A 27,355-nucleotide genomic window follows, 5' to 3' on the forward strand; every position below is an offset into this window, starting at 1 on the left:
GATAAGCCTACCATTTCCATCTAGTAATGAACCAATACCATTGTCAGGATTCTTCCTGCCCCCCAACATATTTTAAATACTTTTTTCTTATTGTCTTTAAGTCTGCTTCTGTCCTTTTGCTTCCCAGATCAATTTTCTACAATTCCTAATTTCAGATTTATATTCTTTACTGTCAGCTTCCCCTGTCTTTTATTTGTTATAAAAAATAAAAAAGACCCATATTCCATTCCCACACACAGCACTATGCCTGCCCAAGGGCCTAATTGGAGCCTGCACTAATGGGGAGGAAAGGTCCCATAACACATTCCCCAGTACATCTGTGCTGGAACTGGATTACAACCAGCACCCCCACAGAAGGGAAAGATCCCATATTCCATTCCCAACGCTTCACCTTAGGTCAGCCAATCCCCTCTCTCTCTCACACACACACACACCCTTAAAATTGTAGTAATAGATTCATAGCCCTTTAGGACAGAAAAGACTACAAGGTTCATCCAGCCTGACCTTCTGCATCCCGCCTGATACCTTGTGATTGTCATTTTGTTCTGTGTTTCTACAGTGCCTAGCACAAGGGGGTCTGGTCTCCTATATATTTCCACGATGCAGAGAACCAGCTGCTGGTGTGTCAAAACCACTGCTCACCTTGCTGACCAATACTGTCTCATCGTTATTTTGTGCTCCTTCATCTGTCTGTATCTATCTGTTGTCTCTTGTCTTATACTTAGATTGTCAGCTCCTTGGGGCAGCAACTGTCTCTAAGTTCTGTGTTTGTTCAGCACCTGGCACAGTGGGGACCTGGTCTATGACTGGGCACCTCGGCGCTGTCAGCTTAACACAAATAATAAATACTAATACTGTGTGTGGAGATAAGTGATTACACTTGCAGAGCTCTGGGCCCTCTAGTTGGAAAGTTGGTCAGTAGATGATGTAGCAAGAATTTACTAAAGTGAGGGATATTTGAGCAGGAATTCATTGTCTGCTCCACTCACATAACTCATGGATCAATGCCATCTTGAGCAGGACACTCAAATGATGGAGAACAGAGATGAGTAGGAAAGGCTGTTCACATTTGTGAAATTGTTTGAGATTTTAAACATCTGGAATCAGCACGAAGGGTTGAAATCTTGAAAATTTGAATGAACCAAAAATTTGGGTCAATTGAAATGTTTTGTTTTGTTCTGACAATTTCAAAATGTTTTCATTTTTTAAAAATCTCTAGTTAGCTGTAATTGTTGTTGGACCATAAAGATGGAAATTTCCATTTACTAAATGTCCAAATGGGAGGTTTCCACAATTTTGAAGCTTTTTTACTTTTCTCAAAAAATGTTGTCACGCACCGACACCCCACCCCAAAATGTTCAGGTTGGATAAATCAGCATATTCTGACAAGAGAATTTTGATTTGAAAAATTCCCAATCAGCTGTAATGGAGGGTCCACATAGACCAAGATCAAAACCACCTACCACCCTACTGGTAGTGAAAGACTCACTCCATAGACTCTATATCTGTTTCAAGGCATCCCACTTCTGGGGTTGCCATTTCATCAGCTGCTGTTACATATACAAACTGTGTATTTGGTGTATGATTGGCTTCTTATTTTTCAAATATTTTCGAAAATGCAACTCACTAATAGTGGTGATTTCTGAGCCAGTATCAAACAACTGATCTTCACCTCGGCTATAAGTACTTCAGCAGTGAGTCTCCAAATGCTCGCTCACACAAGTCGATAGATATGTTGGCACTGTCCGAGCTCCTCTCAGTGCTGTATGCAGACTGATTTTCCACCAAGGAATTCAGACCATGTAGTGGCAGCTTGCATGAGTTCATGGAAATTCTTACTGGACTCTTCTTTAGACCTCTTCTTCATTTCACAATGGAGGGAGTCATCCCTGGGCCCCAGCGCTAACTGCGCTTTCAGGACCCAAACTTGTTGTGGGTCCCAGTGCTTTACCTGGCTCATTCTCTCCTGGAGCTCATATGAGTAGACCAAAATGGTCCCACGTGGATTCTGTCTCAGCTCATAGAATTCTTTGAGTCTGGTTCTGCTTTGTCTGCATACAGCTGAAATGTCTTCTCTATGTCTGGCTTGTTAGCTGTTGCCATGAACTGTGAATTTGGCCTGGAATTTGAGATGCTCTTCCACAAAATGCACAATGTCTTCTTCAGGTGCTCTCAAAACCTATAGAGCTGCCTTCACTGACTTAATCCATTCTTCTATCCAGATGTGCTCTAGTTTCATTGAGAAGCCACTGAACTCAGATATCTTCTGGTCCCATAGAAGATGGCCCTGATCTCAGCTGGAGCAGGGGCTGTCCCTTGCTTTGTGTCGGTGCAGCGCCCAGCACAATTGAGCCCTCATCTCAGTTGGAGAAGGGACTGCCTGCCGCTGTGTGTCAGTGCAGTGCCCGGCACAATGGGGCCCTGATATCAGCTGGGGAAGGAATTGTAACTTGTTCAGTGTCCGTGTCGCACTTGGCACAGCCCTGATCTCAGCTGCAGCCTCATTGCTACCACAACAGAAAGGAATAAGAATAATCTCTTTGGGAAGGAGAACAGGGATTGTTCCTGGAGGTTCACCAAAGATAGTTGAATTGCAAAGATGGTTGAATTGCAAAGAAGAGGGCAGGGGTGTTGTGTGGGTGAGAGATGGTTTGTGTGGGGTGGGAAAGGGAAGGCAGGTTGTGGGGCAGATTAGGTCAGGCTTGTTCTGCAGAGTGGGAGAGGCCAGAGGGTTTGTTTGGGTGGAGAGGGCCTGGGCTGTGAAGAGAGCAGAAGGCTCCACATGGGCCAGGGGCGGCTCTACAAATCACGCTGCCCCAAGCCGCCCTTCCCCAGTCCCGCAGCGGGTCCCCTCTTCCCGCGGCTCCGGCATCCTGGGGAGGGCGGTATTTGGCTCCGGTTGAGCTCCCGCCGGCATGCCTGCGGCAGGTCCACCGGAGCCCGGGACGAGCGGACCTGCCGCAGTCATGCCTGCGGGAGCTCAACCGGAGCCGCGGGAAGGCAGGACTCGCCGCAGGCATGACTGCGGCAGGTCCGCTCGTCCCGGGCTCCGGTTGACCTGCCGCAGGCATGCCGGCGGGAGATCCACCGGAGCCAAATGACGCCCTCCCCAGGATGCCGCCCCAAGCGGGCGCTTGGCCCGCTGGTGCCTAGAGCCGCCCCTGACATGGGCACAGAAGAGGTTACGGTAGCCAGGAGAGACAGAGATGGTTTTGTGCCAATTGCTCTCCCAGCTCAGACCCCCTGGGCGGTCATGTTTCTCCTCAGTGCCCTCTGCAGCGCTCTGTGCACCTCCTTGTTCCTCAGCGTGTAGATGAGGGGGTTGAGCATGGGGGCCACCATGGTGTAGAAGAGGCCTATTATCTTGCCCTGGTGCTGGGAGTACCTGGATGGAGGCTGTAGATACGTGGAAATGCCTGTGCCATAAAAGATCGACACCACGGCCAGGTGGGAGGCACAGGTGTTGAAGGCCTTGAGCCTGCCTTTCACTGAGCGAATCTTCAGCACGGCAGCGCCGATGTAGCTGTAGGACATCAGGATGAAGCCCAGTGGAACTAGCAGGAAAATCACTGAGCTGGCGAGGACCTCGGCCTCATTGGCAGAGGTGTCGACACATGCCAGTTTGAGCAGGGCTGGCAGCTCGCAGAAGAGGTTATCGATTTGGTTCCGCCCACACCGGGGCACCCTCAGGATCAGGATGGTCTGCAGCATGGAGTTGCCGAAGCTGCACAACCAGGCGGTGGCCGCCAGCTGCAGGCAGAAGCGGTGGCTCATGATGGCCGTGTAGCGCAGCGGCTGGCAGATGGCGGCATAGCGGTCATAGGCCATGATGGCCAGCAGGAGGCACTCGGTGCAACCCAGTGAGAGGGAGATGTAGAGCTGGGCCACGCAGCCAGCCCAAGAGATGGATTTGTGGGTGCCTCGGAAATTCACCAGCATCTGGGGGCCAACACTGGTGGTGTAGCAGAGGTCCAGGAAAGAGAGGTTCCTGAGGAAGAAATACATGGGTGTGTGGAGATGAGGGTCTAGCCAGGAGACCACAATGATGGTGGTGTTTCCAAGCAAGGTCATGGTGTAGGAGATTAAAATGAGCACAAAGAGCAGCCGCTCCAACTGTGGCTGGTCAGACACCCCTAGCAGGATGAATTTCCCCAAGGAGCTTTGGTTTCCATCTTCCTGTGTCCCTTTGCCATACATCACCTGTAGGGGCCAGAAAGAATAAGGGTGAAAAATATCCTGCAGCAAGGAGATTTGTGATCATAGGTGCTACTGCTGTGATTGACAGTGGGTATTTTCGGAGTGGTAGCCTTGAGTCCTAGGAGACAGGTAAGTGTTAAGTGAATGTATTAGGGAAAGGCTAGAATCTTTAATAACCTGGGAATGACCCACCTGCAGCACTGCATACATTTATGCAAAGGTCAGGGAAATCTCTCATCTGTCTGTCTGCAATGTTGTTGTAGTCGGGTCCGTCCCAGGATATTGGAGAGATGAAGCAGATGAGGTAATATATTTTATTGGACCTGTTACCAAGGGTTTTCAGAACCCACAGTAGGGGTAACTAAACTGTTTCACTCCAGGTGGTGTCAAGGATAAATCAATGGGAACACAGCATTTCTGCCTGATGAAATATTAATACAACTACGCGGACACTATCTAAACCTGCAGTTTATTAGATTTAAGCTCACACAGTCATAAGCAATAGATTTAGAGCATCCCAGATATTTACCTAAAATATGGAAGTGTACTGAGTAATTAGCAGCAGGTTGTCAGTGGCCAGTTGCTCACCTACCGGGGAGAAAAGATGTCAAGAAAAACATCTCTCTAAATGGCTTCAGAGGACTGCTCCAGAATCCACTGTATTCACTGGTCTTTTAAAACTAACTTCTACAAAACACAAAGGTCATAATAACCTCTACAAAATCATCACATTCCCTAACTTTCAATAAACTTCTATCAGAGGTGCCCAGACTCCAGGTCTTCCAACCACCAAGGTTTTCAATCTCCTTTGTTGACCTTTCTTTCCCCTCCTCCCATTCAGATTAGCAGAAACTCCCAGCTAGTTTTCACCTTGCCTCTAAAAGCTGTTTTCCAATTAACTCTTAACTATCTGGTGTTCCATTTTATTAATTCATGGTGTCTCAATGCACAGAATATGATTGCAATTACCTTGATTGCATTCTGGGGTACACACATCCATAAAATCTAGGGTAACAGACAAGCTTCCATTGGTGAGAGAGAGAAGCTTTTGAGCTCACACAGAGCATTTCTGCAGGTCTGGGAAATGTACTCAGAGTGTCACAGCTAAATGCAAAGTGAAGCAGATTTTTCAGTATAAGTACTTAAAACATATTTCAATGGACCATTCATGGTGAAATGGTCTGTAACATGCTTCCAGTCATAGAGGGGAAAGGAGGGGGAAAATAAGCTGATGGGGGTGCGGTTAGTGGGATATAAATGTTGTCTCTGTTCAGTCCATGATTTTTAGTGTCCAGCAAAGTTATGAAGTTAAGCTCCCAGGCTGGTCTTTTAATGGTTTTCTGAAGGTTTTCTTTGAGGATGAGGATTGATAAGTCATTAATACAGTGGTCGCTTTGTGTCAAGTTTTCACCCACCAGTGATAGGGTATTTTTGTCTTCTATCATTTTCCTGTGTGAGTTCATTCAAGAGTATAGACATTGTCTGGTTTCATCCACATATTTGTTGTCGGGGCACTTAGTGCATTGGAGGAGATACACCACATGTTGTGATTGGTGTGTTTTAGAGTAATGGATCTTGAATGCCGTGTTGTGAATGGTGTTGATCATCATAGAAATGGAAATATGGCTGCGGGTTTTGTGTCTGTTATTCTGACAGGGTCTGGTACCACTTTGAGTTGGTGTGTCCTGCTCTGTGGGGAGCTTGCTTACGATGCTGAGCATGGTGAGCATGGGGGGTTGTTTGAACGCCAGAAGAAGGGGCTCAGGATGTGGATCCCATCAAGTCTGTGTTGTAAATTCATAATGTTGATAGACACTGAAATCACAAATTGAACAGAGAGGCTGGATATATGGCTCATTATAACAATCTGTGACCCACTGAGCCTCCTCTTCCAGGTTCTCCCGCCTGCCCATTCCCCTCTATGACGAGAGACAAGTTCACTGGCAACTTTACCTTGAACGATCCCTTGAAATATGTGTTAACTATTTAGGCTTCTGTTCCTCTTTGTACTTAGCTGTGACACTCGGAGTACCTTTCCCTGCTCCGTGTAAGCTCAAAACCTTGTCTCTCTCACCAACAGAAAAGTTGCTCCAATAAAAGATATCAGCTCACCCACCTTGTCTCTCTGCATTTCTAAAACAGTGGTCAATATGATACCAAACACTGCACGTACCTAGCATTCATCACATCCTCATTCAATCTCTTCTCCCCACAGGTTGTACATTTTCAACTTTCTCCCCATCCTCACTTTCATCTTCATTCCTGTTCTCCCACCTCTCTCCTTCCCTCCTCTAACTCTATCAGTGTCACCCAAAAGGGCTAAGAATGTTACAAATACTTTGGAATCCCTGACAGGAACATGGGCACCTACTGAAGCTTTTATACCTCTGAATAAGTACATCCATACATGTTAGACTTGGAAGGAGGAAGCGGGGGAGAGAAATCTGAGTGAGAAAGAAGAGAGGGAGGAAGATACAGTTGGTGATGGTTGTCAGAGAGCAATGCTGTTTGTCCATTCATTCAAAAATGGCCTGTGGCCAGAAAGATGAAGACAAGGAGTGGAGATAAGTTGAAAGGAAACAGACTACTCAGTAGCACATTTGACAGGTGTTAGTTAAACTCGCTGGGTCACTGGCTATTGTTTAAAAAAAAAGCTGGGATGAGCTGGGGAGGGGCTGTGGGATTGATGGAAAAACAGGATAAAAAAGTGACTTTGGCAATTGTATTCTGCCCAATCTACTTGCAGTCCCAGACAATGTAGTGATGGCCATGGGGTGACGGGATGACGAATGGAATGATGACATGGGAAGAGTCTAGAAGATATTAAGGTGAGTGAGTGAGAAGGGAGGGGAAGATCTTATCCCGAAGAATGGTCCAGAGGATAAGTCCTGGCTGAGGACTCTGGAGAGCTGGCTTCAGTACCCAGCACTTACACAGAGTCACTGTAGAAGCAGCAAAGAATCCTGTGGCACCTTATAGACTAACAGAAGTTTTGCAGCATGAGCTTTCGTGGGTGAATACCCACTTCTTCGGATGCAAGCAGAGTCACTGGGTGATTTTGGGATAGTGACTTCGACTCTCTCAGTCTGGGGTCCCATCTCAAAAGTGAGAACAATAATCTTCCTTTTCTCCCTCCATTTATCTGTCTTGCCTACTTAGGGGAAAGCAGTGGATGTGCTATTTCTGGACTTTAGCAAAGCTTTTGATACAGTTTCCCACAGTATTCTTGCCAGCAAGTTAAAGAAGTATGGGCTGGATGAATGGACGGTAAGGTGGATAGAAAACTGGCTAGATGGTCGGGCTCAATGGGTAGTGATCAATGGTTCCATGTCTAGTTGGCAGCCGGTATCAAGTGGAGTACCCCAAGGGTCGGTGCTGGGGCCGGTTTTGTTCAATATCTACATTAACGATCTGGAGGGTGGTGTGGACTGCACCCTTAGCAAGTTTGCAGATGACACTAAACTGGGAAGAGTGGTTGATACGCTGGAGGGTAGGGATAGGATACAGAGGGACCTAGACAAATTAGAGGATTGGGCCAAAGGAAGTATGATGAGGTTCAACAAGGACAAGTGCAGAGTCCTGCACTTAGGATGGAAGAATCCCATGCACTGCTACAGACTAGGGACCGAATGGCTGGGCAGCAGTTCTGCAGAAAAGGACCTAGGGGTTACGGTGGACAAAAAGCTGAATATGAGTCAACAGTGTGCCCTTGTTGCCAAGAAGGCTAATGGCATTTTGGATTGTATAAGTAGGGGCATTTCCAGCAGATCGAGGGATGTGATCATTCCCCTCTACTCAGCACTGGTGAGGCCTCATCTGGAGTACTGTGTCCAGTTTTGGGCCCCACACTACAAGAAGGATGTGGATAAATTGGAGAAAGTCCAGCGGAGGGCAACAAAAATGATTAGGGGGCTGGAGCACATGACTTATGAGGAGAGGCTGAGGGAACTGGGATTGTTTAGTCTGCAGAAGAGAAGAATGAGGGGGGATTTGATAGCTGCTTTCAACTACCTGAAAGGGGGTTCCAAAGAAGTTGGATCTAGAATGTTCTCAGTGGTAGAAGATGACAGAACAAGGAGTAATGGTCTCAAGTTGCAGAGGGGGAGTTTTAGGTTGGATATTAGGAAAAACTTTTTCACTAGTAGGGTGGTAAAGAACTGGAATGGGTTACCTAGGGAGGTGGTGGAATCTCCTTCGTTAGAGGTTTTTACGGTCAGGCTTGACAAAGCCCTGGCTGGGATGATTTAGTTGGGTTTGGTCCTGGTTTGAGCAGGGGGTTGGACTAGATGACCTCCTGAGGTCCCTTCCAACCCTGAGATTCTATGATTCTATGTTTGGGGCATGGATTGTGTGTCCCTCATTTACTGTGAGTCTGTGCAGCACCCAAAAGTACAAGGCCCTGATCTCTAGGGTGACCAGAAAGCAAGTGTGAAAAATCAGGACATGGGGTGGGGAGTAATAGAAGCCTATGTAAGAAAAAGACCCAAAAATTGGGACCGTTCCTATAAAATCAGGACATCTGGTCACCCTGCTGATCTCAGCTGGGTCAGGGACTGTCTCTCGCTGTGTGTCTGTGCAGTGCCTGGAAGGATGGGGACCCACCTCTGTGGGAGCTTCTAGGTTCAACTGTAATATAACTTGCTCTACTGAACAAGTGGAGCAGTGGATCCACTGAGGATCTGCACCAGAGAGAGACTGAGGGAGAGAGAAAACTTTAAAAGGAAAGTAAGGTGGGACAGAGGGTTGGTTTCAAAGAGAACTGCTCCTGATAGTCCAGTGAGATCCACCAGTGCAGATCTTTGCACCTGCTGGACTCGCACCAAGGCTCTGTCCAGCCAATTCAGATTGGGGCTACAGCATCTGTGCTATTGATAAGCCTATGCTGGTAACAACCCTGATTTTGGAGATGTGGCAGGAAACATCCATCCATCCTAATCATCATAATCCCCCGGTCAGTCTGTCTGCCTGTCTGTCTCCATTCATTGTGCTGTTCCCTTTCCAACTCCCTCACTCTGCCTATTTCAAACCCCCTCCGCCGCTGACTCACCTCCATTCACCTCTGGATCTGCTCTACCCAGACCGCTCCTGCCTGAACAGCTCCGGTCTGTTTAGATGCTCCGATACCAGGGCAGAGTCTTAGCTGCAATCCTTGCTTCCTTTCACTGAAATCCGCTCAGTGCTTGCAGAGCCCGGAGATGAGACACCCCAGGCCGAGAGGCTGAATGTCTACAGGGCTTGGGAGGAGGGGGGGTAAGGAAACCAGCTAACTCTGTCCACCTGCTTTGTGGGCAGCACACCCACCTCTGGCTCTGGAAACCCGAGCCGGGTGGGGATGCCCAAAGCCTGTGTCAGTGGGAAGGGGCTCCTGAGAACCCAGCGACTGCAGTGCTGGGAACATTAGAAAAGCCAGAGATGAGAGAGAGAGAGTTACTGAGTGTGTGTGGGCTGACAGAGGCTTGGAATGGGTGGATGGAAATAGAGAGGGGGAGTCAGATGGAGAGAAGGATGGATGTGGAGAAAGAGAGGAAGTCAGAGGTGAATTGGTAGAAGAACAGAGAAAGGCAGAGGACAATAAAGAAAGAGAGAGATGGACAGAAGAGGAGAGAGCTGGATAGATGCAGAAATGTACGGTGGACTGCTAAAAGGACGGGTGGCTAGCCAGACCCCTCTGCAGCCATCCTTGTGTCTCCAAGCTTACGGGGATGGTATCTCTATGTGTCTGGGTGGGCTGAGGTCCAAAGCATGGACAGGAAGGGCCCCGCGTCTCTGAGACTGCAGGTGTCTCCTCCCACACAGCTCAGGAACTCCGTCCCAGACTTCTAAGGGCCGTGTGCGGGGAGGGAGACAAACCTTTATGGTTGTCAGAGCTGGAGAGTATGGGGAGAGTTTCCTCCCTGCATCGTCCCCAAGGGGCTGGCACTCAGCTGGTGATGTTTGCAGAGCCCCAGGGACCAGGGTTAACAGTTTTGTGAGGAAAGTTAGGTCAGGCCAGGGGGCTGGTAAATAACAGCTGAACCCTGCTTTATACCCAGAACCTGGAAAAAAGAATTGCATCAGTGTCCAACAGCATAGAACAAATCTTTTCAGACTTCAGATACCTGCATTTACACCTGATGAATAGGCTTGTTCTACACACTACAGAAACTTGGCAATGACCTTTTGCAGAAGGACATGGGGTACTGGAATAACTGGAGAGTTACCTGGTACAGTAGGGTATGTGGCACTGAAGTAACTGGACAATGACCTGATGCAGAAGGATATGTATTATCAGTCTGGCTGGCCAAGGATCTGGTGCCAAGATATTCAGCCCCTGTCTGTGACAGAGGAAACTCTGGGACTGGTGCCAACTCTCCTGTTAGAGTTAGTGCCCTCCAATGGCTTCAGAATGTGACGTGCTGGGCATCGTTAGAGTCTTGGCTCCTGGCTCCAGCGGGGGGATCCAGCAATTGGGGCTTATTAAAAACATGCTATTTGTGACATGGCCTCTGATGAGTCCCCTTGTGGGGCCATTAAAAAGTTTTCTGCTTCAGATTAAGAAGGGAATTGAAGTGAATCCAAAGGGAGTCAAATTCGAGCGAGCCCCCTGAGCAGCGGGAGAGCTTTTGTGTTAATTTCTAGTTGAATAAGAGGGCCCAGAGATCACAGGTATTAGCATGATCCTGTCACTTATACAACATTAAGCAGTCAAACCTGGTTCAGGGTTTTGAGGACAGCGACCTCAGCTGGCTCAATCCCATGGGCAAAACACTAGAAAATTTATGCCAAAGTCTGGAAATGTATTGAATCAGATGCACCAGAGGAAAAAGAATTTCAACCCAAGACATACATCAGTTTGAATCTGCCATTGGCTTGTTTTGAGAACCGAACGTTACCCAAACTTTTCAAAAGCCCCTTTCAGAGAGGATAGCAATTCACATGATTATACAATATCAGGGCTGGAAGGGACCTTAGGAGATCATCTAGTCCAACCCCCTGCTCAAAGCAGGACCAATCCCTGAACAGATTTTTTTCCCGAGATCCCTAAATGGGCCCCTCAAGGACTGAACTCACAACCCTAATTTTAGGGGGCCATTAGACTCTCTTCTTTTGTCAGACAGTAGCTCATAGTAGGAAAGAAAGGGTTTTTGTCTAGTTGATGGCTGTGACTGGTGGTTTCCTATCTTTAACAAAAGACTGACACAGGAGATAGGATGGCCGTACACCTTTTCTAGATATCTGGATAAGAGGTGGCTGGTCAGTCTTAGCATCCAGGACAAGTATGCTGCTCTAACTCATTAGACCCCACTCCCCTCCTACAGACGGGAGAGAAGCCAAGAATCCTGACTCCCAGTCCTGTCAACTAGCTGTCTCTGCAGGGCGGATAAAGGATCTAGCAGCAGGACAGATTGCTTCTAGGTGAACTGGTCTTGTGTATTTAGTGCTGTAGGAAAGGGGTTCTATCTCTGGCTCCACACAAGAGAATGTAGCTGGGTCTGCATTTCCTGACTGATCCACACAGCATCCACTGACAGCATCCACCCCCTGTGGATGTGCCATTGTCCAATGATTTGTGGGAAAATCATTGGACAAGTGTGTGACTTATTCCCTAGTGGGTTCTCTGCTCAGGGAGGCAGCTCCTCCTTATCTAACCATCCAACCATTGCTCTGAATCCTCAGGGGAGATTGGAGAAAAGACCCCACCCCTTTGTCTAGTCCTTGATCTCTTTTCTAGGAAGTGCTAGGTCCCTCCATCCCTCTTCTGAGCTAACTGGCCTGTACACAAAGACCTCCATGGCCAGCTTACGGATCTCCTGCACCTGGTGGAAGATGAGCTGGTACCTCCAGGGCCAGGAGACCTTGCTTGAATCCCTCCATGCCAGGAGTGCCACAAGGTCCAGAGGCCTGGATCAGTGGGGGATGTTGGGCACCCAGGGCTTGAGCTTGGAGAGGATGCCAAGCCAGTGTAGCGGTACCACTTGGCCACCTGGCACAGTGGATCCCTGACTAAGTCATTATAGCAGGTCAGGAGGTAGTGTCACACAGGGCAGGAGGTGGGCAGTGCACTGCGGCAACATACATGCTGTCCTGGCTGTGGCAGTCTTTGAACATGACCAGATAGGCGTTGGGTGAGAGGTGTAAATGGCTTGGGGTTCATGGACCAGGTGGATGATGTGGACGCAAAGAGCGGGTAGAGCGCCTCCAGCGGGAAAAACCTGATAACCTTCAGTGCCATGTGGCTGTAGATGACACAGGCTCCCACCACATTCCCAAAGGGGCTGGTGCCGCAGCGAGCCTGGCACTCTGTGGACGTCATGATGTCCCTGCTCTGGAAGGCCTTCTTATCAAAGAGTACAACCACTGTGCCGAATCCTCAGTGGAGATTGGAGAAAAGCCCCCACTCCTTTGTGTGAGCCTCAATCTCTTCTTTAAGAAGCACTTGTTCTCTCTGCTCTTCCTCCGAGATGACTGGCCTGTACACAAAGACCTCCATGGCCGTCTTGCAGATCTGCACCTGGTGAAAAGGAGGCTGGTGCCTCCAGGCCTGGGAGCAGGCCTAGCACCCCAAAGGCCTCACAATGTCAATGTGCTGGAAGACCTATGATACCCAGTGGGGCTGCAGTATGAAGTCCTGTAGCATGGCCACCTCCCACCGGAAGAAGGGATGGAGCAGGTCACAGCCGGGCCCCTGCAGCAGCTCTGGGCTGCCTCTGGGCAGGAGGTGGCAGATATGCTTGGCCAGCTCCATGAGGTGGAAGATGTTGGGATGCTGGCTGAAAAGCTGGCTGCAGAAGGTAGAGCACGAGCACCAGCTGGAGAGGAGGAGCACATGGGTCCTGCCAGGAGTGGATGGCACTGTGCTGTACCACCAACGCAGCCAGAATAGCAGGAGCATTGATGAGAGCAGGAGCACCTGGTGCAGGATGGTGACTCTGGTGAACATCCTGCCCAGGTGGCGAAGTAACTGCAGTTTAACATGAGAAGAGGGAAGAAGCCCCCAAACTATCCATATCTGAGAATTAAATAGAGAGGGGGCAATGTTGATGGTGATTTTACATCAATATTCAATAAAAGAGAATCAGAGGGATTATATATTAGGTGTATGTCTGGTCTGTGCTGGCTGGAGCTGATGACTCCCAGATGCCCAGATCGCTCAGTCTTCTCCAAGCAGAGCCAGCTTTGTTCATGGATGGAGCCAAGGAAGGACACAGTGCAGGGCCCAACACCATCTACTGAGCCTTTTCACAGTCTTCTGCCTTCTGGGGCTCCTGATGGCTGACCTCTGGTTTCCCAGTCCCCGCACCATGTGGCCAGCAAGCAAAGCAGTCTTAGGGCTGGCTTCAGCCTGGGTGAGGCACAGGCAGCCAGCAAACAAACGGTCTGTAGGAGAGCTGGTTAGGGAGACTCCTCTTCAGGGCTAGGGCTTCTCTGAACAGTGTAGGAGTCAGCCACCCTGAGATGGGGTGGCAGGGAGACATGAGTCCACCCTACTCCACCATGTCCCAGATCAGGGCCCCGGCAGGGGCAGGATTGCCTGCTCCTGTGTTGGTGGGGATCCAGCCGCAACATGCCAACTGAGCCATCCCTGGCTCTGCAGCCCGCTGCTCCATGGCTGCTCCGGGCCACTTCCTGCCAGCCTGGGGTTTGGTACCTCTAGCTTCCAGGCCTCTTCTGGCTCCTCAAGTTACATGGCGGCAGGCACGCTAGGCCAGTCCTCATCGGTGTCTGAGGATCAGGAACAGTCAGGCGAACGTTTCTCTTGGGGACGTGGCCGAATAGGCCGAGCGTCCTTCTCCTCCACCGGCTCTCTCTCAACTGTGCTGCAGAGTTGGCCTTTTATACTTCCAGCCACGACCCGTTGCTTCCAGTGAGGTGGGCAGGGAAATCTAGGATCCACCCTCCAAGGGGAGTGTAATGATGCCTCACTCTGCCCCTTGATGGGAGGCCACTCGGCCTCACTACAGAGTCATAAAACCAGAGTCTCTGTTAAGTCCAGGGCTGTCCAGAATGTCACAACCCCAAGGACCTCCTCACTCAGGGGGTCCCATGGGGAGGCAGATCAGCCTTCTCTAAAGATCCTGCAGCCTCAGCCTGATCACCTGACACTCCAGGCAGATTGGTAACATAAATCTGTCACAAGAAGACTTATGAATTTAAGTTCTCAGGCTCATCTTTTGAAGGTGTTGTGCAGCTTTCTTTTGAAGCCTCCAACATAAGTTGGTCAAATAAAAGAGATTATCTCACCTTCTTTGCTTTACTCATATCCTGTGATCAACCTGACTACAGAAATACTTCAAACAAGTTGTCATGGAAAAGTGCAGCTGTGGCAGTTGGTGGCAGTTCTACAATATGTATGCCAGGGGATAGGCAATGAGACATAACAGAAATGTCTTCCTCACTGCAGACAGTTAGAGGCTGACTTGTATCCTAAATCATGGGAACATATATTCTTGAAACATTTGAATTCTTGATAGTGTATATGATGAGGTCATTTCAACATGCAATGCCCTTCTCAGAATCTTGAAAGAAAAATGCTTTTAACTCAGATTGTAACCTGAACTCTGACCCTTAAAATAATTTACAAATTAATTTACAATTTTTTGAATAACTCTTATGAACTGTCATGCATCTTATTAGTAATTTTTGTAGCAGTCATAGAAACATTGTATGTCATTAAGTTAACTTCTTATTTACCAAGGAGTTCTCGACCAACCTCAGTGAGGAACCGATGTCTAGAATAAATGCCTAATCTTTCCCTGGTAATGTCATGGAGTATGAGTAACACAGGTTAATTTGGGGTCATGCTAAAAAGTATTTCCATTTATCTGTGTTACCTCTGTTGCTTTTCAGTTTATTGGAGTTGTCAATTAATTATCAAACATTAACTAACCATTAATAATTGCTATGATGACACCTAGAGGCATCATTTAACACTGCATTTCCTGAATTTCAGAGGTTTCATCAGATATCCCTACCAATCTATAGACCCAGAATCCAAACCCAATAACTTTGTAACCACTCCGTTTTGCATCTGGTTCTTGGTGCGTGACACTAGATGAGCCCAGGGAAAGTCCACTGGTCTCCATTTCATGTGGTTTCTGCAACTAGTTTGTTCCCCAGCTCTGTTCAGGAAAACATTATAAGCACTGGCAATTCTGAAGTGGTTATTTTTGCAGGAGGATGTATGTCAGGATCCCCATGACCAAATCCCAAATTTGCACTTCTAACTGCACTCTGTCCCTGATGTGGCATGGCAAATTACAGGGTAATCTATCTATTTGTGTTGATTTTAGATCACTTTGAAAAACTGGCTGATAGATTTCTGTTTATCGACTTATCTGTCTACAATCTATGGCTGAAAGGAGTTAATTACATGGAAATACTGAAATAATTTAATGTGTGTAGGTTGTCTAAATGATTATCTCAATTATTACTATTAATTAACAAATAATATCATATATTGTGCATTAAGAAAGATGTGGACAAACTGGAGAGAGTACAGAGGACAGTAACAAAAACGATCAAAGGTTTAGTAAACATGACCCATGAGGAAAGGCTGAAAGAACTGGGCATGTTTAGTCTAGAGGAAAAAAGGCTGAAGGGGGACCTGGAAACAGTGTTCAAATATGTGAAAAGTTGCTATAAAGAGGATGGTGATCAATGGTTCTCTATGTCCATCCAGGGTGGGACAAGAAGTAATGGCCTTAACCTGTACTAACAGAGATTCAGCTTAGCTATTAAGAAAACTTCCTAAGGGCAAGTCTACACTTAAAAAGCTGCATTGGCTCAGCTGCTCTAAGCCTGCTGGAGAGAGCTTTGAAAACCAATAACTCACTTGTGAATACAATCATGACAAAATGTTTGTAGCAACATTCTGTGCAAAGTAATAAACATAAGCTGAAATTAGGTCTGAAATGCATTTACTTGCAGTTTCTTGAACACAAGGGAGTGTAGCCAGGTGTCATCAAAGTCAATAAGCAATCGCCTATCAAGTAGTCAGTCTTAGGCAAGGAAGGGGGGCATGAACAACCCGATCTGCATTTAAACAAACAGCAACCTGGCACATCTTTCACCATGAGACTCCTTATCTCCATCCTCACAGCAGGAATGTAATTTATCAAGGCATAACCCTCAATAAAATTCATTTCAAAGGGGACTGGACAATAAAAGTGGGTGTCAGAAACAACCCAAGGTATATCTTCCTATTCATCTCTCTCTCTTTCCTCTAAGAAGACAAAAGAACAGTCTTTCTCCTTGAATGAGTCTACTTTGTTAAGGTTTAGTAGTAGGAAGCGATTTATTTTTATTTCTCTTGTAACCATTTCTGACTTTAATGCCTTATACTTGTACTCACTTAAAATCTCTCTTTGTAGTGAAATAAACGTGTTTTTTCCATAATCCAAACTGATCCATTGATGCATTTAAACTGAATTGTGTGAGTAACTCCATTTAAAGTAGCAAACTGTGAGATATTGCTCCCCTCACAGGGCACAGACCTAAAATATCTGAACTGCCCAGGAGAGGGCTGGGCAGCACAAAACTAACATCTGGGGGGGAGGGGAAATTCTCAAATAGGAATGTGTTGGGGTCACCCTATTAAGCAGGAACTGAGATCTTGCCTGTGGTTAACTGGATGTACTCTAGGCTCTACACCTCAGATTCCCCACCCAGCAGACTTGTGCCCCCAAAGCTCATCTATCAATGGAAAGAAAACTAAGGACAGAATTAACTATAAAGCAAACTGGTTTATTAAACAGTGACTCAAACAGGAAACAGTAACTTGTAGGACCCCCAGCAAAGCAATACACAAATTGGGGGAGTGATAGCTCAGTGATTTAAGCATTATCTTACTAATTCCAGGGTTGTGAGTTTAATCCTTGAGGGGGCAATATAGGGAACTGAGGTAAAAATCTGTTTAGGGGTTGGTCCTGCTTTGAGCAGGGGGTTGGACTAGGTGACTTCATAATATTCCATAATTGAGACAGACCATTAATATTTTTCTATGCTAGGTTGAGAAGTGAATCAAAGTGTGTCAAGAGGGATCCAACCTCGGGGAGCATTACACATGCTGGGGAGAAGCGCAGCACAAAGACAACTAACAGGAGCATACCAGTCTGCAGGCTAGATCCCACCTAGGTCCTTCCAGTCCCCATCTTCAACGGTGGCCAGTGACAGCTTCAGAGGAAGTGTCATCACACGCTTCGTGGACAGCTGGGAAATTTCTTACTAACCCCTGTAAGTCCGCGTTTCACTTACACCTTAGGGAATGACACCTCTACAAAAACATGCCCACACTGTCCAGTGTAACTGATCTCATCTGCAGTGTAAACCAGGGATAAAATCATCAGGCAATAATGCTAAATCTCCTCCTGCCAAGACGTTCTCAAAACCATGAGCTCAGCAGTGATCTAGTAATGCAATATGGGGCTTCTTTTTCTCTAGGGGGCTCTGGCTCCGATCCAACCCCAGGTTGAGCGGACTGGCTCAGACATGTGTCTATATCAGGGGTAGGCAACCTATGGCATGGGTGCCGAAGGCTGCACGTGAGCTGATTTTCAGTGGCATTCACACTGCCCGGGTCCTGGCCACCAGTCCAGGGGACTCTGCATTTTAATTTTAATTTAAATGAAGCTTCTTAAACATTTTAAAAACCTTATTTACTTTACATACAACAATAGTTTAGTTATATATTACAGACTTATAGAAAGAGACCTTCTAAAAATGTTAAAATGTATTACTGGCACGTGAAACCTTAAATTAGAGTGAATAAATGAAGATTCGGCACAGCACTTCTGAAAGGTTGCCGACCCCTGGTCTATATCCTAACATTCTGTTCTATTTAGGTGTCTGTGCGGGGAAAATAACTGGGCACTTTTCAGACCTAAAAATAAATTGAATACCTATACCTATCTGTCTAAATCCTGATGCTATCTATTTACCTACCTACCTACCTACCTACCTACCTGTTGTTTGCAGTTTTATTGTAGCCATGTTGGTCTCAGGATGTTAGAGAGAGAAGGTGGTGAGATAATCTCTTTTATTGGATGAACTTCTCCATGTAGCTTGACAGAAGTTGGTCCAATAAAAGATATTCTCTCTATCTAAAACTTCAGTCAGTATAGAGAGCCCAGAGAATGAAGTGAAGCTGGAGGCATATTTATTAACTCAGGCACTCAGCCGTCAGGTTGCAGAGGTGAGGTCGGCCACTACAGAGCAAAGTCACTGTATAAAGGGAAGATTGAACCAAAAGAGCAACTTCCTTGGCTGGGCTTCAGTAAAAAATTGTTGCAGTTAGTGAGGGTCAGGCTACTAGAGAGGGAAATGAACCAAGATTTACAAAAGTGACTGGTGATTTTAGGTATCTGATTTGATGCAGTGTTGCCAATGAAAGTCTCACAGTGCTAGATCTTCTCCTGAAAGCTGCAGAGCCTGGAAGAATGTGCTTACAATTAAAAAATAGCTTTAAAAAGAAACATTTCTAGCCCTCATGGAGATGGAGGAAAAACCCTGCAATGTGATACAAGTATGATCTAAATCTCAGAAACTGGAATGCAAAGAAAAAGAACCCAACAGTTATAATTTAATTAAATCTCACAATTTTAAAGACAATCTCACGATTTCGGAGCATGATACATGATTTTTAAATGCTTGGTTTTCAGGGAGCCCGGAGCACTTGCCTTCTGAAAATCAGATGCCTTTAAGGTGGGGATTTTCAGGATCCCAGTGCCCTTGGATATTTTGGCATACTAGGAGAGATTTTACCTTTCATCACCTTAGTCATCATTTTCAGCATCTCCCCTTGTTAGGCAGCCAGTTTCTGGACAGCTTCTTTTAAACTTTCTGGTGTTAACTGTGTTTGGGGAAGAATTGTTTTCCTGGTAGCTGCATTACCTAGGCCTCCACTTTGTGTACAGGGGTTGGGCTTGGCCATCTCTTACACAGGAACTTCCTCTAATTCAGACCATGTAATGGCAGCTTACACGAGTTCATGGAAATTCTTACTGGGCTCGTCTTTAAACCTGTTCTTCATTTCACAGTGGAGGGAATCATCCCAGATCCTCAGCACTAACTATACTTTCAGGAACATATTCATTTCCCGAACTTCTTGTAGGTCCCAGCATTTCACCTGGCTCATTCTCTCCTAGAGGTCATATGAGTAGGCCCGAATGGTCTCACCTGGATTCTGTGTCAGCTCATAGAATTCTTTGAGTCTGGTTCCAATGGTTACTTTGTCTTATACACTTCTAAGACAATCTGAAATGTCTTCTCTATGTCTGGCTTATCAGCTGTTGCCATGAACTTCCCTGTGGATCTGGCCTGGCCTTTGAAACACTCTTCCACAAAATCCATATGATCTTCTTCAGGTACTCTCAACACCCATAGAGCTGCCTTCACTGATTCAATCCAGTCTTCAATTGTGATGTCCAATAGTTTTGCTCAGAAGGCACTAAACTCATATATCTTCCTGTCTCATGCAACATGGCCTGGATCTCACCTAGGGCAGGGACTGATTCTCAATGTGTGTGCAGCACCAGGCACAATGGGGCCCTGATCTCAGATGGGGTAGGGACTGCCTCTCGCTGTGTGTCTCTGCAGTGCTCGGTACAACCCTAATCTCAGTCAGATCCTCTTTGCTACTGCAGTAGAAAGCAATAAGAATAATCTCTTTGGAAAGGAGAGCAAGGATTATTCCTAGAGGTGCAGCCAGGATGGTGCTTGGTTGTATTGCAAAGCAGAGGGCAAGGGGGCCATGCAGGATGACAGAGGAGTTGTGTGGGGTGGGAGAGGCCAGGCAGGTTGAAAGTGGGGGTAGGGCAGGTTGTTCTGTGGGGTGGGAGAAGTGGGCATGGAGCACAGTGGGGGCAGGGCCTCGGGGCGGAGTGGGAGTAGAGCACGACCAGGGAAAAGAAAAAGATGGCGCCTGTGAGTCTCTGGCCCACGAGTTGATGTCGGCAGAGCCCATGCTGATTTCAAGCCAACAGCGAAAGTCCACACCTCGGCTGGCCACAGAGGGAGCTTTGAGGAAGGCCTCTCTCCAGCACAGATCCCACTGGGTGATCATCCTATAACTATGGCCTGCATTCTGTGCCTAATTGTATGAGTTTACATTTGGTCATATTGAAGTGCAAATTGTTCGCTGGGGCCCAACTTAATAAGCCATCCAGATCGCTCTATAAGAGTGACCTCTCCTCTTTTATGTTGCCTGACTGGAGCTGCGTCCCCAAATATAAAAGTCAAACTATGCCTATGGTTATGCACGACAGGTATAATAGGCCAAGGAAGGCTAAGCCTCCCCTGGCAGAGCTGCTGCCAGACACCTGGGCCGTGGTGGCCCCGCCTGTGCTCTGCCCCTTCCCCCAAAACCCCCACTACTCGTCGCTGCCTGACTGAGTCCCTCCTCTCCTCCATGCCAATCCCCCCTCCCAGAAGTCACCACTGCTCACCATGTTCCTCCTCTCCTCCTCCCCATCTTCCCTGAGACCTGCATCACCTGCCACGGCCTGGTGAGTCCAACCTCTTCTCCACCTCCCTCCCTCGTGAGACTGCCTGCTGCATCCCTCCTCACTCCCCTCTCCCTTGAATCTGGCAGGGGCTCAGCTACTGCTGGTGGCCTGGAGCTTGGAACTCAGACTGGCTTGTGGCCTGGAGCTCAGGGTGGCCTGAGCCAGGGCAGCTCAGGATGGCTCTGGGCATCCTGGGGGTTGGGGCGGTTTGGCCAGGAATTCTCCTGTTGCATTGGGTGGATGGGCCTTGCAGCTCCAGGGGGCGAGGTGGCATGAAAGGGGAAGGGTAGGGGTGGGGCCTCAGGCAGAAGGGGTGGGGATGGAGAGCTAGCCTCCCTGAAGGGGGGGTTCACCCGCTTCCCATGCCTATTGTTTTAAAGTGTGTGGCCCAACAAAGAAAGGATCAGTGTGTGTATGGGGGCTGCAGCTATTTACCTGTCTCCTATGTAAAGTAAGCATGGTGGAACAAAAAACAATGGAAGCTCCATTTGCATAGAAATCACTGGAGGGCTGCTAGAGGGGAGAGCTCTTACAGGCTGGAAAAGAGGGGTCCTTCAATTAAATGGGGGCTGAAGTTGCTGGGAATTGAATATGGGTGAGAAACCTGCTTGATCAAAGCATGCATCTTGCTAGATTAAGTTTAGACTTTTAGAAGCATGTTTTGCTTGTAGCTCTTTCTAGCTTTATTCCTTATACTTGAACTCACTTAATCCTATGTCTATTTTGTTAGTAAAATATTTTCATTCATGCCATAAACCAACTCATTGCTCTGTTTAAAGGCAAGGGTGTATTTACGCCCAGTTATGTTAATACGCTGTGATGTGCTTTTGTGTCTTCAAAGCAACAAACAAACTTGATTATTTCTCTGAACTATCCGGCAGAGAGCTGGACATTACAGGTCATACAGTTTTGGGGAAAATTTGACACTGGGAGTGTGTTGGAGTCATCTTGCTGGTTGTAGCCATGGCTGGTGAATGGCAGAGTGCAACTCACACACTCCCCTCAACACACACACACACACACCCCACCACTCACAAAGACACACTCACACATGCTTTCTCACACACACTCCTCCAACCCATAAGCATTCTCTCACACACTCTTCTAAGCCCTATCCCACACTCTGTTTCCCACATACACATAATCTATTACACACTTCCCCAACACATTCTTTCACGCATGCATACACACAGTCTGTTATCCCCCCAACAGACACATACTCACATGCTCTCACACACACACACTCACACTCTCACATACTCCCCCAAACACTGACACACACTCACACACACTGAATGAGGGTGCTGGATTCCACATGTCATTTCTTAACTCGCTCATGGAGTTTAATATCTTCTTTCATGAAGACAGTTGAGAAAAGAATGTACTTAAATTGCAAGGTCTTTGGGGCATGGCTACATCTTTTCATTCTACATGTGTGGACTTTACCTAGGACAATGGGGCCCTTGATTGTTGGCCTCTAGGGGTACGTTTACATTTCCAGTGAGCTGCCCATGGCAGTGAGTCTCCTAGGCCAGATTGAGAGACTTAGGCTAGTGGGGATTTTACTAGCACTGTACAAATAGCTGTGTAGACAGCGCTCTGAAGTTGTGGCTTGGGCTGGAGCTCGGGCTCTGTAGCCTCGGGAAACGGGTGGGCTTGAGAGCCCGAGTTCCAGCCCAAGCGGCAACTTGAAAGCACTGTCTACACAGCTATTTCTACAGTGCTACTGAGAGCCTACTAACCTGAGTCTCTCGACCGAAGCTGGCAGTATAGATGTACCCTTTGTTTGACTGCAATGTGAGTAAATAACTAAATAAATAATATACTTCTTCTTGTAGTTGATAGGTGTGGAAACAGGGTTAAAAGATTTAAATATAAGCCTCTCAGTTGTAAGAAACAGAGCAACTGTCAGTAGAGTCAGCATGACCCAGCCTCGAGATAGTGATGTTTTGAGAACAGAAGTGAGAAAATACAGGAATGGGCAGGACATAACAAACAAATTGCAGATGTTTTTAATTAATGCATGCCATTAAAATGTATAAATGCTTGTGTGATATTGCTTGTACTTCGAAGAAACCGAGGCAGAGGTGCTCTCTGTCAGCTGTATTCTTCCCTTGCAATTGCATGTCCTGAATAAAGCTGTCTCTGATTTTGTTGCTTCCAACCTGAGAGTGGTGTTTGTTTCTTCCACAATATTTGGTACTGTGACTCAGATGGCTATGCCCAGCTGAAGCAGTGACCGCTACTACGGACCATTCCCCTTCGAACCCCAGGCACCAGCTTAGAGGTAAGATACCTTTTGAAATCTCTACTGGGGTGTCAGAGGAGGACTGATCCTGGGGCCGGCTGTCCCTTTGGGCTCACGCCATGCGAACTTTTGCTTATTCAACAAGATCAGACGCAGAGTGGTGTTGGGGAATTGGTTGTTCCATGTAAGATTAGTTGTATGCATATGTGGGGCTGGTAAATGTGTTGTTGCCCCAGGGTAAGCCAATGTGTGGCTTAGGTCAGACCTATTGAGTTGAGGGGTTGCGGTAATGCCCTCAGGGCTTGGCTACACTTACAAGTTGCAGCGCTGGTGGAGGCTTTCCAGCGCTGCAATTAACACCCCGTCCACACTTGCAGGGCACAACCAGCGCTGCAACTCCCTGGTTGCAGCGCTGGCTGAAAACCCATCCCGGCAGGGGTATAAGGAGTGCAGCGCTGGTGACACCAGCGCTGCTCAGCAGGTGTGGACACTCACCAGCGCTTTACCTGTCCTCCAGGGAATAAGGAGCTATCCCAGAATTCCTGTTCAGCAACTCTGCACATCAGTTTGCACTCTACTGCTCTTGCCTCAGGTGACCCGCCCTTTAAATGCCCCGGGAAATTTAAAAATCTCCTTCCTGTTTGCTGCAGCCAGGTGTGGAGTGCAATCAGTTAATCAGTTACAGGTTACAGGTAACCATGCCTCCACGCGGCAAACGAGCCCCAGCATGGAGCACAGGTGAATTGCAGGACCTCATCAGTGTTTGGGGTGAGGCATCTGTTCAGGCACAGCTGCGCTCCGGCCGTAGGAATTACGATATCTTTGAGCAGATATCAAGGGCCATGCTGGATAGGGGCCATGAACGGGACGCACTACAATGCAGGGTGAAAGTTAAAGAGCTGCGGAGTGCCTATTACAAAGCCCGAGAGGGGAATCGACGATCCGGAGCTGCTCCCACGACCTGCCGTTTTTACAGGGAGATGGACAAGATACTTGGGGGTGACCCCACTGCCAATCCCAGGATAACGATGGACACTTCTGAGCAGGCTGGGGGACAGGAGGAGGAGGAGGCTGCGGGGGGGGGGAGAGGAAACCGCGAGTGAAGCTCCTGGGATGGGGGAAGAAACCGCAGATTCCCTGGAGGCATGCAGCCAGGAGCTCTTCTCAAGCCAGGAGGAAAGTACCCAATCGCAGCAGCCAGCAGTTGCAGAAGGACAAGCAGAGGAGCGGGGTACCGGTAAGCGGCTTTTATTTTCTGGGTGGAAATGTTTCTGGAGAGGAAGGGGGGTTATGGATGCATGCATGGCAGCGTCTAGATGTGGAATAGCCCGTTGATGTGGTCTATCACGTCGCGGTAATCTGCTTCAGTTATCTCAGCAAAAGCTTCATCCAGAGCGTGGGCAATATGCCTGCGCAGGTTTATAGGCAGAGCCACTGTGTCCCTTGTCCCAGTGACGGTGACGCGTCCGCGCCACTCTTCGGCCAGTGGGGGGGGGACCATTTCTGAACACAGGCACGCCGCATAGGGTCCTGGGCGGAATCCACATTGCTGCTAAGCATCCTGGAGCGCCAAGCGGAGTCTATAGAGTCACTCGTTGCCATGCAAGCAGAGCACTACCGTGCTACTCCCCCACCCGCCCCGTCCTTTGTGCCTTGTGCCCCAATGTCAGCTCAAACCACCTTTCCCCAGCATCCAGGCTCTTACCACCACCAGCTGCCTCCAACACCTGTACGTTCCCCAACCAGCCCTGATACCTACCACCACCCTTACCCTCTGCATTCAACCCCCATCACCATGCAGTATATGAACCCTGAAGTGCAGGATTCATTAAACAGCAATCCAGACATGGCATATGCAAACTTGTGACTGTACAGTTCACCAACCCACACCCTTGCCCTCTTGTGTTAATGAAATATTGTGTGTCTGTCTGTCTGTCAAGGAAGTTTTTTTCTTTTCAATAAAACAATTCTTGGCTTTGAAAACAGTCTTTATTATAGCAGATAGTGAAAGATACCTTAGCCCAGTAAAGAAAGAGGCACTGCAAATCATATTATTATTATGGATAATAGAATAACAGTGTAAGCAGTGCAATTCACTCCCATGCAAGGCAGCAAACATTACTGTTGGCTTTCAGCCTCAAATTCTTCCCTCAAGGCATCCCTAATCCTTGAAGCCCTGTGCTGGGCCTCTCTATTAGCCCTGCTCTCTGGCTGTGCATATTCAGCCTCCAGGACTTGAACCTCGGTGGTCCATGCCTCACTGAATGTTTCACCCTTCCCTTCACAAATATTATGGAGGGTACAGCAAGCGCTTATAACCGTGGGGATGCTGCTTTCCCCCAAGTCTAGCTTCCCATACAAACATCTCCAGCGAGCCTTTAAACGCCCAAAAGCACACTCCACAGTCATTCTGCACCGGCTCAGCCTGTAGTTGAACCGGTCCTTGCTCCTGTCAAGCTTCCCTGTATAGGGTTTCATGAGCCAAGGCAGTAACGGGTATGCGGGGTCTCCAAGGATCACAGTGGGCATTTCGACATCCCCTACTGTGATCTTCCTGTCTGGGAAAAAAGTCCCTGCCTGCATCTTCCTGAACAGGCCACTGTTCCGAAAGATGCGTGCATCATGCACCTTTCCAGGCCAGCCTGTGTAAATGTCAATGAAACGCCCGTGGTGATCCACAAGCGCCTGGAGAACCATATACAAATACCCATTACGATTAACGTACTCTGATGCCAGGTGGGGGGGGGCCAGAATAGGAATATGCGTCCCATCTATCGCCCCTCCACAGTTAGGGAAACCCATTTGTGCAAAGCCATCCACAATGTCCTGCACGCTCCCCAGAGTCACGGTCTTTCTTAGCAGGATGCGATTAATTGCCTTGCAAACTTGCATCAAAACGATTCCCACGGTCGACTTTCCCACACCAAACTGGTTCCCGACCGACCGGTAGCTGTCTGGATTTGCCATCTTCCAGATTGCAATAGCCACCCGCTTTTCCACCGTCAGGGCAGCTGTCAATCTTGTGTCCTTGCGCCGCAGAGTGGGGGCGAGCTCAGCACACAGTCCCATGAAAGTGGCTTTTCTCATACGAAAGTTCTGCAGCCACTGCTCATCATCCCAGACTTCCATGATGATGTGATCCCACCACTCAGTGCTTGTTTCCCGAGCCCAAAAGCGGCGTTCAACGGTGCTGAGCATTTCTGTGAATGCCGCAAGCACTGTAGTGTCACACGCGGCAGACAAATCCATATTGATATCATCGTCGGACTCCTCACTGTCACTTTGGAGCTGAAGGAATAGCTCGACTGCCAAACGTGTTGTGCTGGTGACACTCATCAGCAGAGTCCTCAGCAGATCGGGCTCCATTTGCCACAGAAATCGCGATTCACAGAGAGTAACAGAAAGACACTCACAATGGCGCCAAACGCTGCCGGAAAGAGTGAATGCTGGGATGTGAAGCGATGCACCACGGGGCGCTGGCAAACAGGAAGCGGAATGACCCGCACACTTCCTTCCCCTTCCCACAATACTCAGCGCCAAAATGGGACGAGGTGCTCTGTGGGATAGCTGCCCACAATGCACCTCTCAATACAGCGCTGGAAAGTGCTGCAAGTGTGGCCACACTGCAGCGCTGGTAGCTGTCAGTGTGGCCACACTCCAGCGCTGGCCCTTACACAGCTGCATGAGCAGCGCTGTAACTCCCAGCGCTGCAACTTGTAAGTGTAGCCAAGCCCTCAGAGAAGAACACAGGTGTGTTCAGTCCGGACAGAGGGGTTGTGGTGACGTCCTCAGATTTAAAAAAAAAAAAAAAAAGAGGTGGAGGAGGAGGAGGAGGAAAAAACGATGCATTGTGGTACAAAGGAATAGAGGCCTTGGGGTGTGTGTTTGCCAGTGTGAATGAGGGTCACCAAAAAACGCCCAGAGCTCCCTGCAAAGCCCACAAGCTCATGACTGGGGATATCTCTAACGCAAGCTCGGTGGCTGCATCTTAGTGGATCGGTAAAAGATCCTGACTACGGTGGCTCTCTCTGCCTGGCATCATCTGGCAAGGGGTCTGCCTGGGCCTAGGATTGTGTGACCTCCATCTTCCCTCCCCCTCACCTCCCCGCATGAATCACTGACTGATCTGATCACCTTACTGGAGGCAATTAGAGTACCCGGCATCATCTCTCTGAGACTAGCTGATGCTCTTTGCTGAAGGGAGGGGTAGGAGGGTCGTGGACATCCTCGATAAACCTTCCTGTGTGAGTGCCCAAGGAATGGTGTGGTGATTTTAGCTTTATGAGCCTGTAGCAGGGTGACCACCCACTCCAGCCTGGAAGGTGTTGGAAAAGCCCTGCGGAGGGCAAGGTAAAACCCTGGCTGACTGGGGGAAGTGGCTGCAGCTGGGGCCACGCCCCAAAATGAGCAACAGGGCCTTATAAGAAGG

General features: G+C 48.1%; 2 protein-coding genes across 2 annotated transcripts in view; one reads left to right on the plus strand and one right to left on the minus strand.

The window, feature by feature from the left end:
• Positions 1-3,234: 3,234 nt before the first annotated feature.
• On the minus strand, positions 3,235-12,490 carry LOC120383101 (putative olfactory receptor 2B8). Its single transcript, XM_039500726.1, has 2 exons — positions 12,254-12,490; positions 3,235-4,200 (listed from the first exon to the last, which is right to left on the minus strand). The coding sequence occupies exons 1-2, from the start codon at positions 12,488-12,490 to the stop codon at positions 3,235-3,237; spliced, it is 1,203 nt and encodes a 400-aa protein (XP_039356660.1).
• A 348-nt stretch (positions 12,491-12,838) lies between these two features.
• The window catches only part of LOC120383102 (L-amino-acid oxidase-like), a gene marked incomplete at its 3' end in the record, with an annotated part of 40,932 nt that continues 26,415 nt past the window's right edge, over positions 12,839-27,355 (plus strand). Inside the window, exon 1 of the mRNA XM_039500727.1 lies at positions 12,839-12,968. Coding sequence (XP_039356661.1) covers positions 12,839-12,968 — 130 coding nt within the window. The remainder of the gene's footprint in view (positions 12,969-27,355) is intronic.

The sequence above is a fragment of the Mauremys reevesii genome, linkage group 15, assembly GCF_016161935.1.
Source record: "Mauremys reevesii isolate NIE-2019 linkage group 15, ASM1616193v1, whole genome shotgun sequence".
NCBI lineage: Eukaryota > Metazoa > Chordata > Testudines > Geoemydidae > Mauremys > Mauremys reevesii.

Coding starts and splice junctions, on each gene's coding strand:
- LOC120383101 (XM_039500726.1), bottom strand. CDS start 12,490: ATGACGTCCACAGAGTGCCAGGCTCGCTGCGGCACCAGCCCCTTTGGG. Junction 4,201..12,253: donor TGCCACAGCCAGGACAGCAT/GTATGTTGCCGC, acceptor TGGCCCCTACAG/GTGATGTATGGCAAAGGGAC.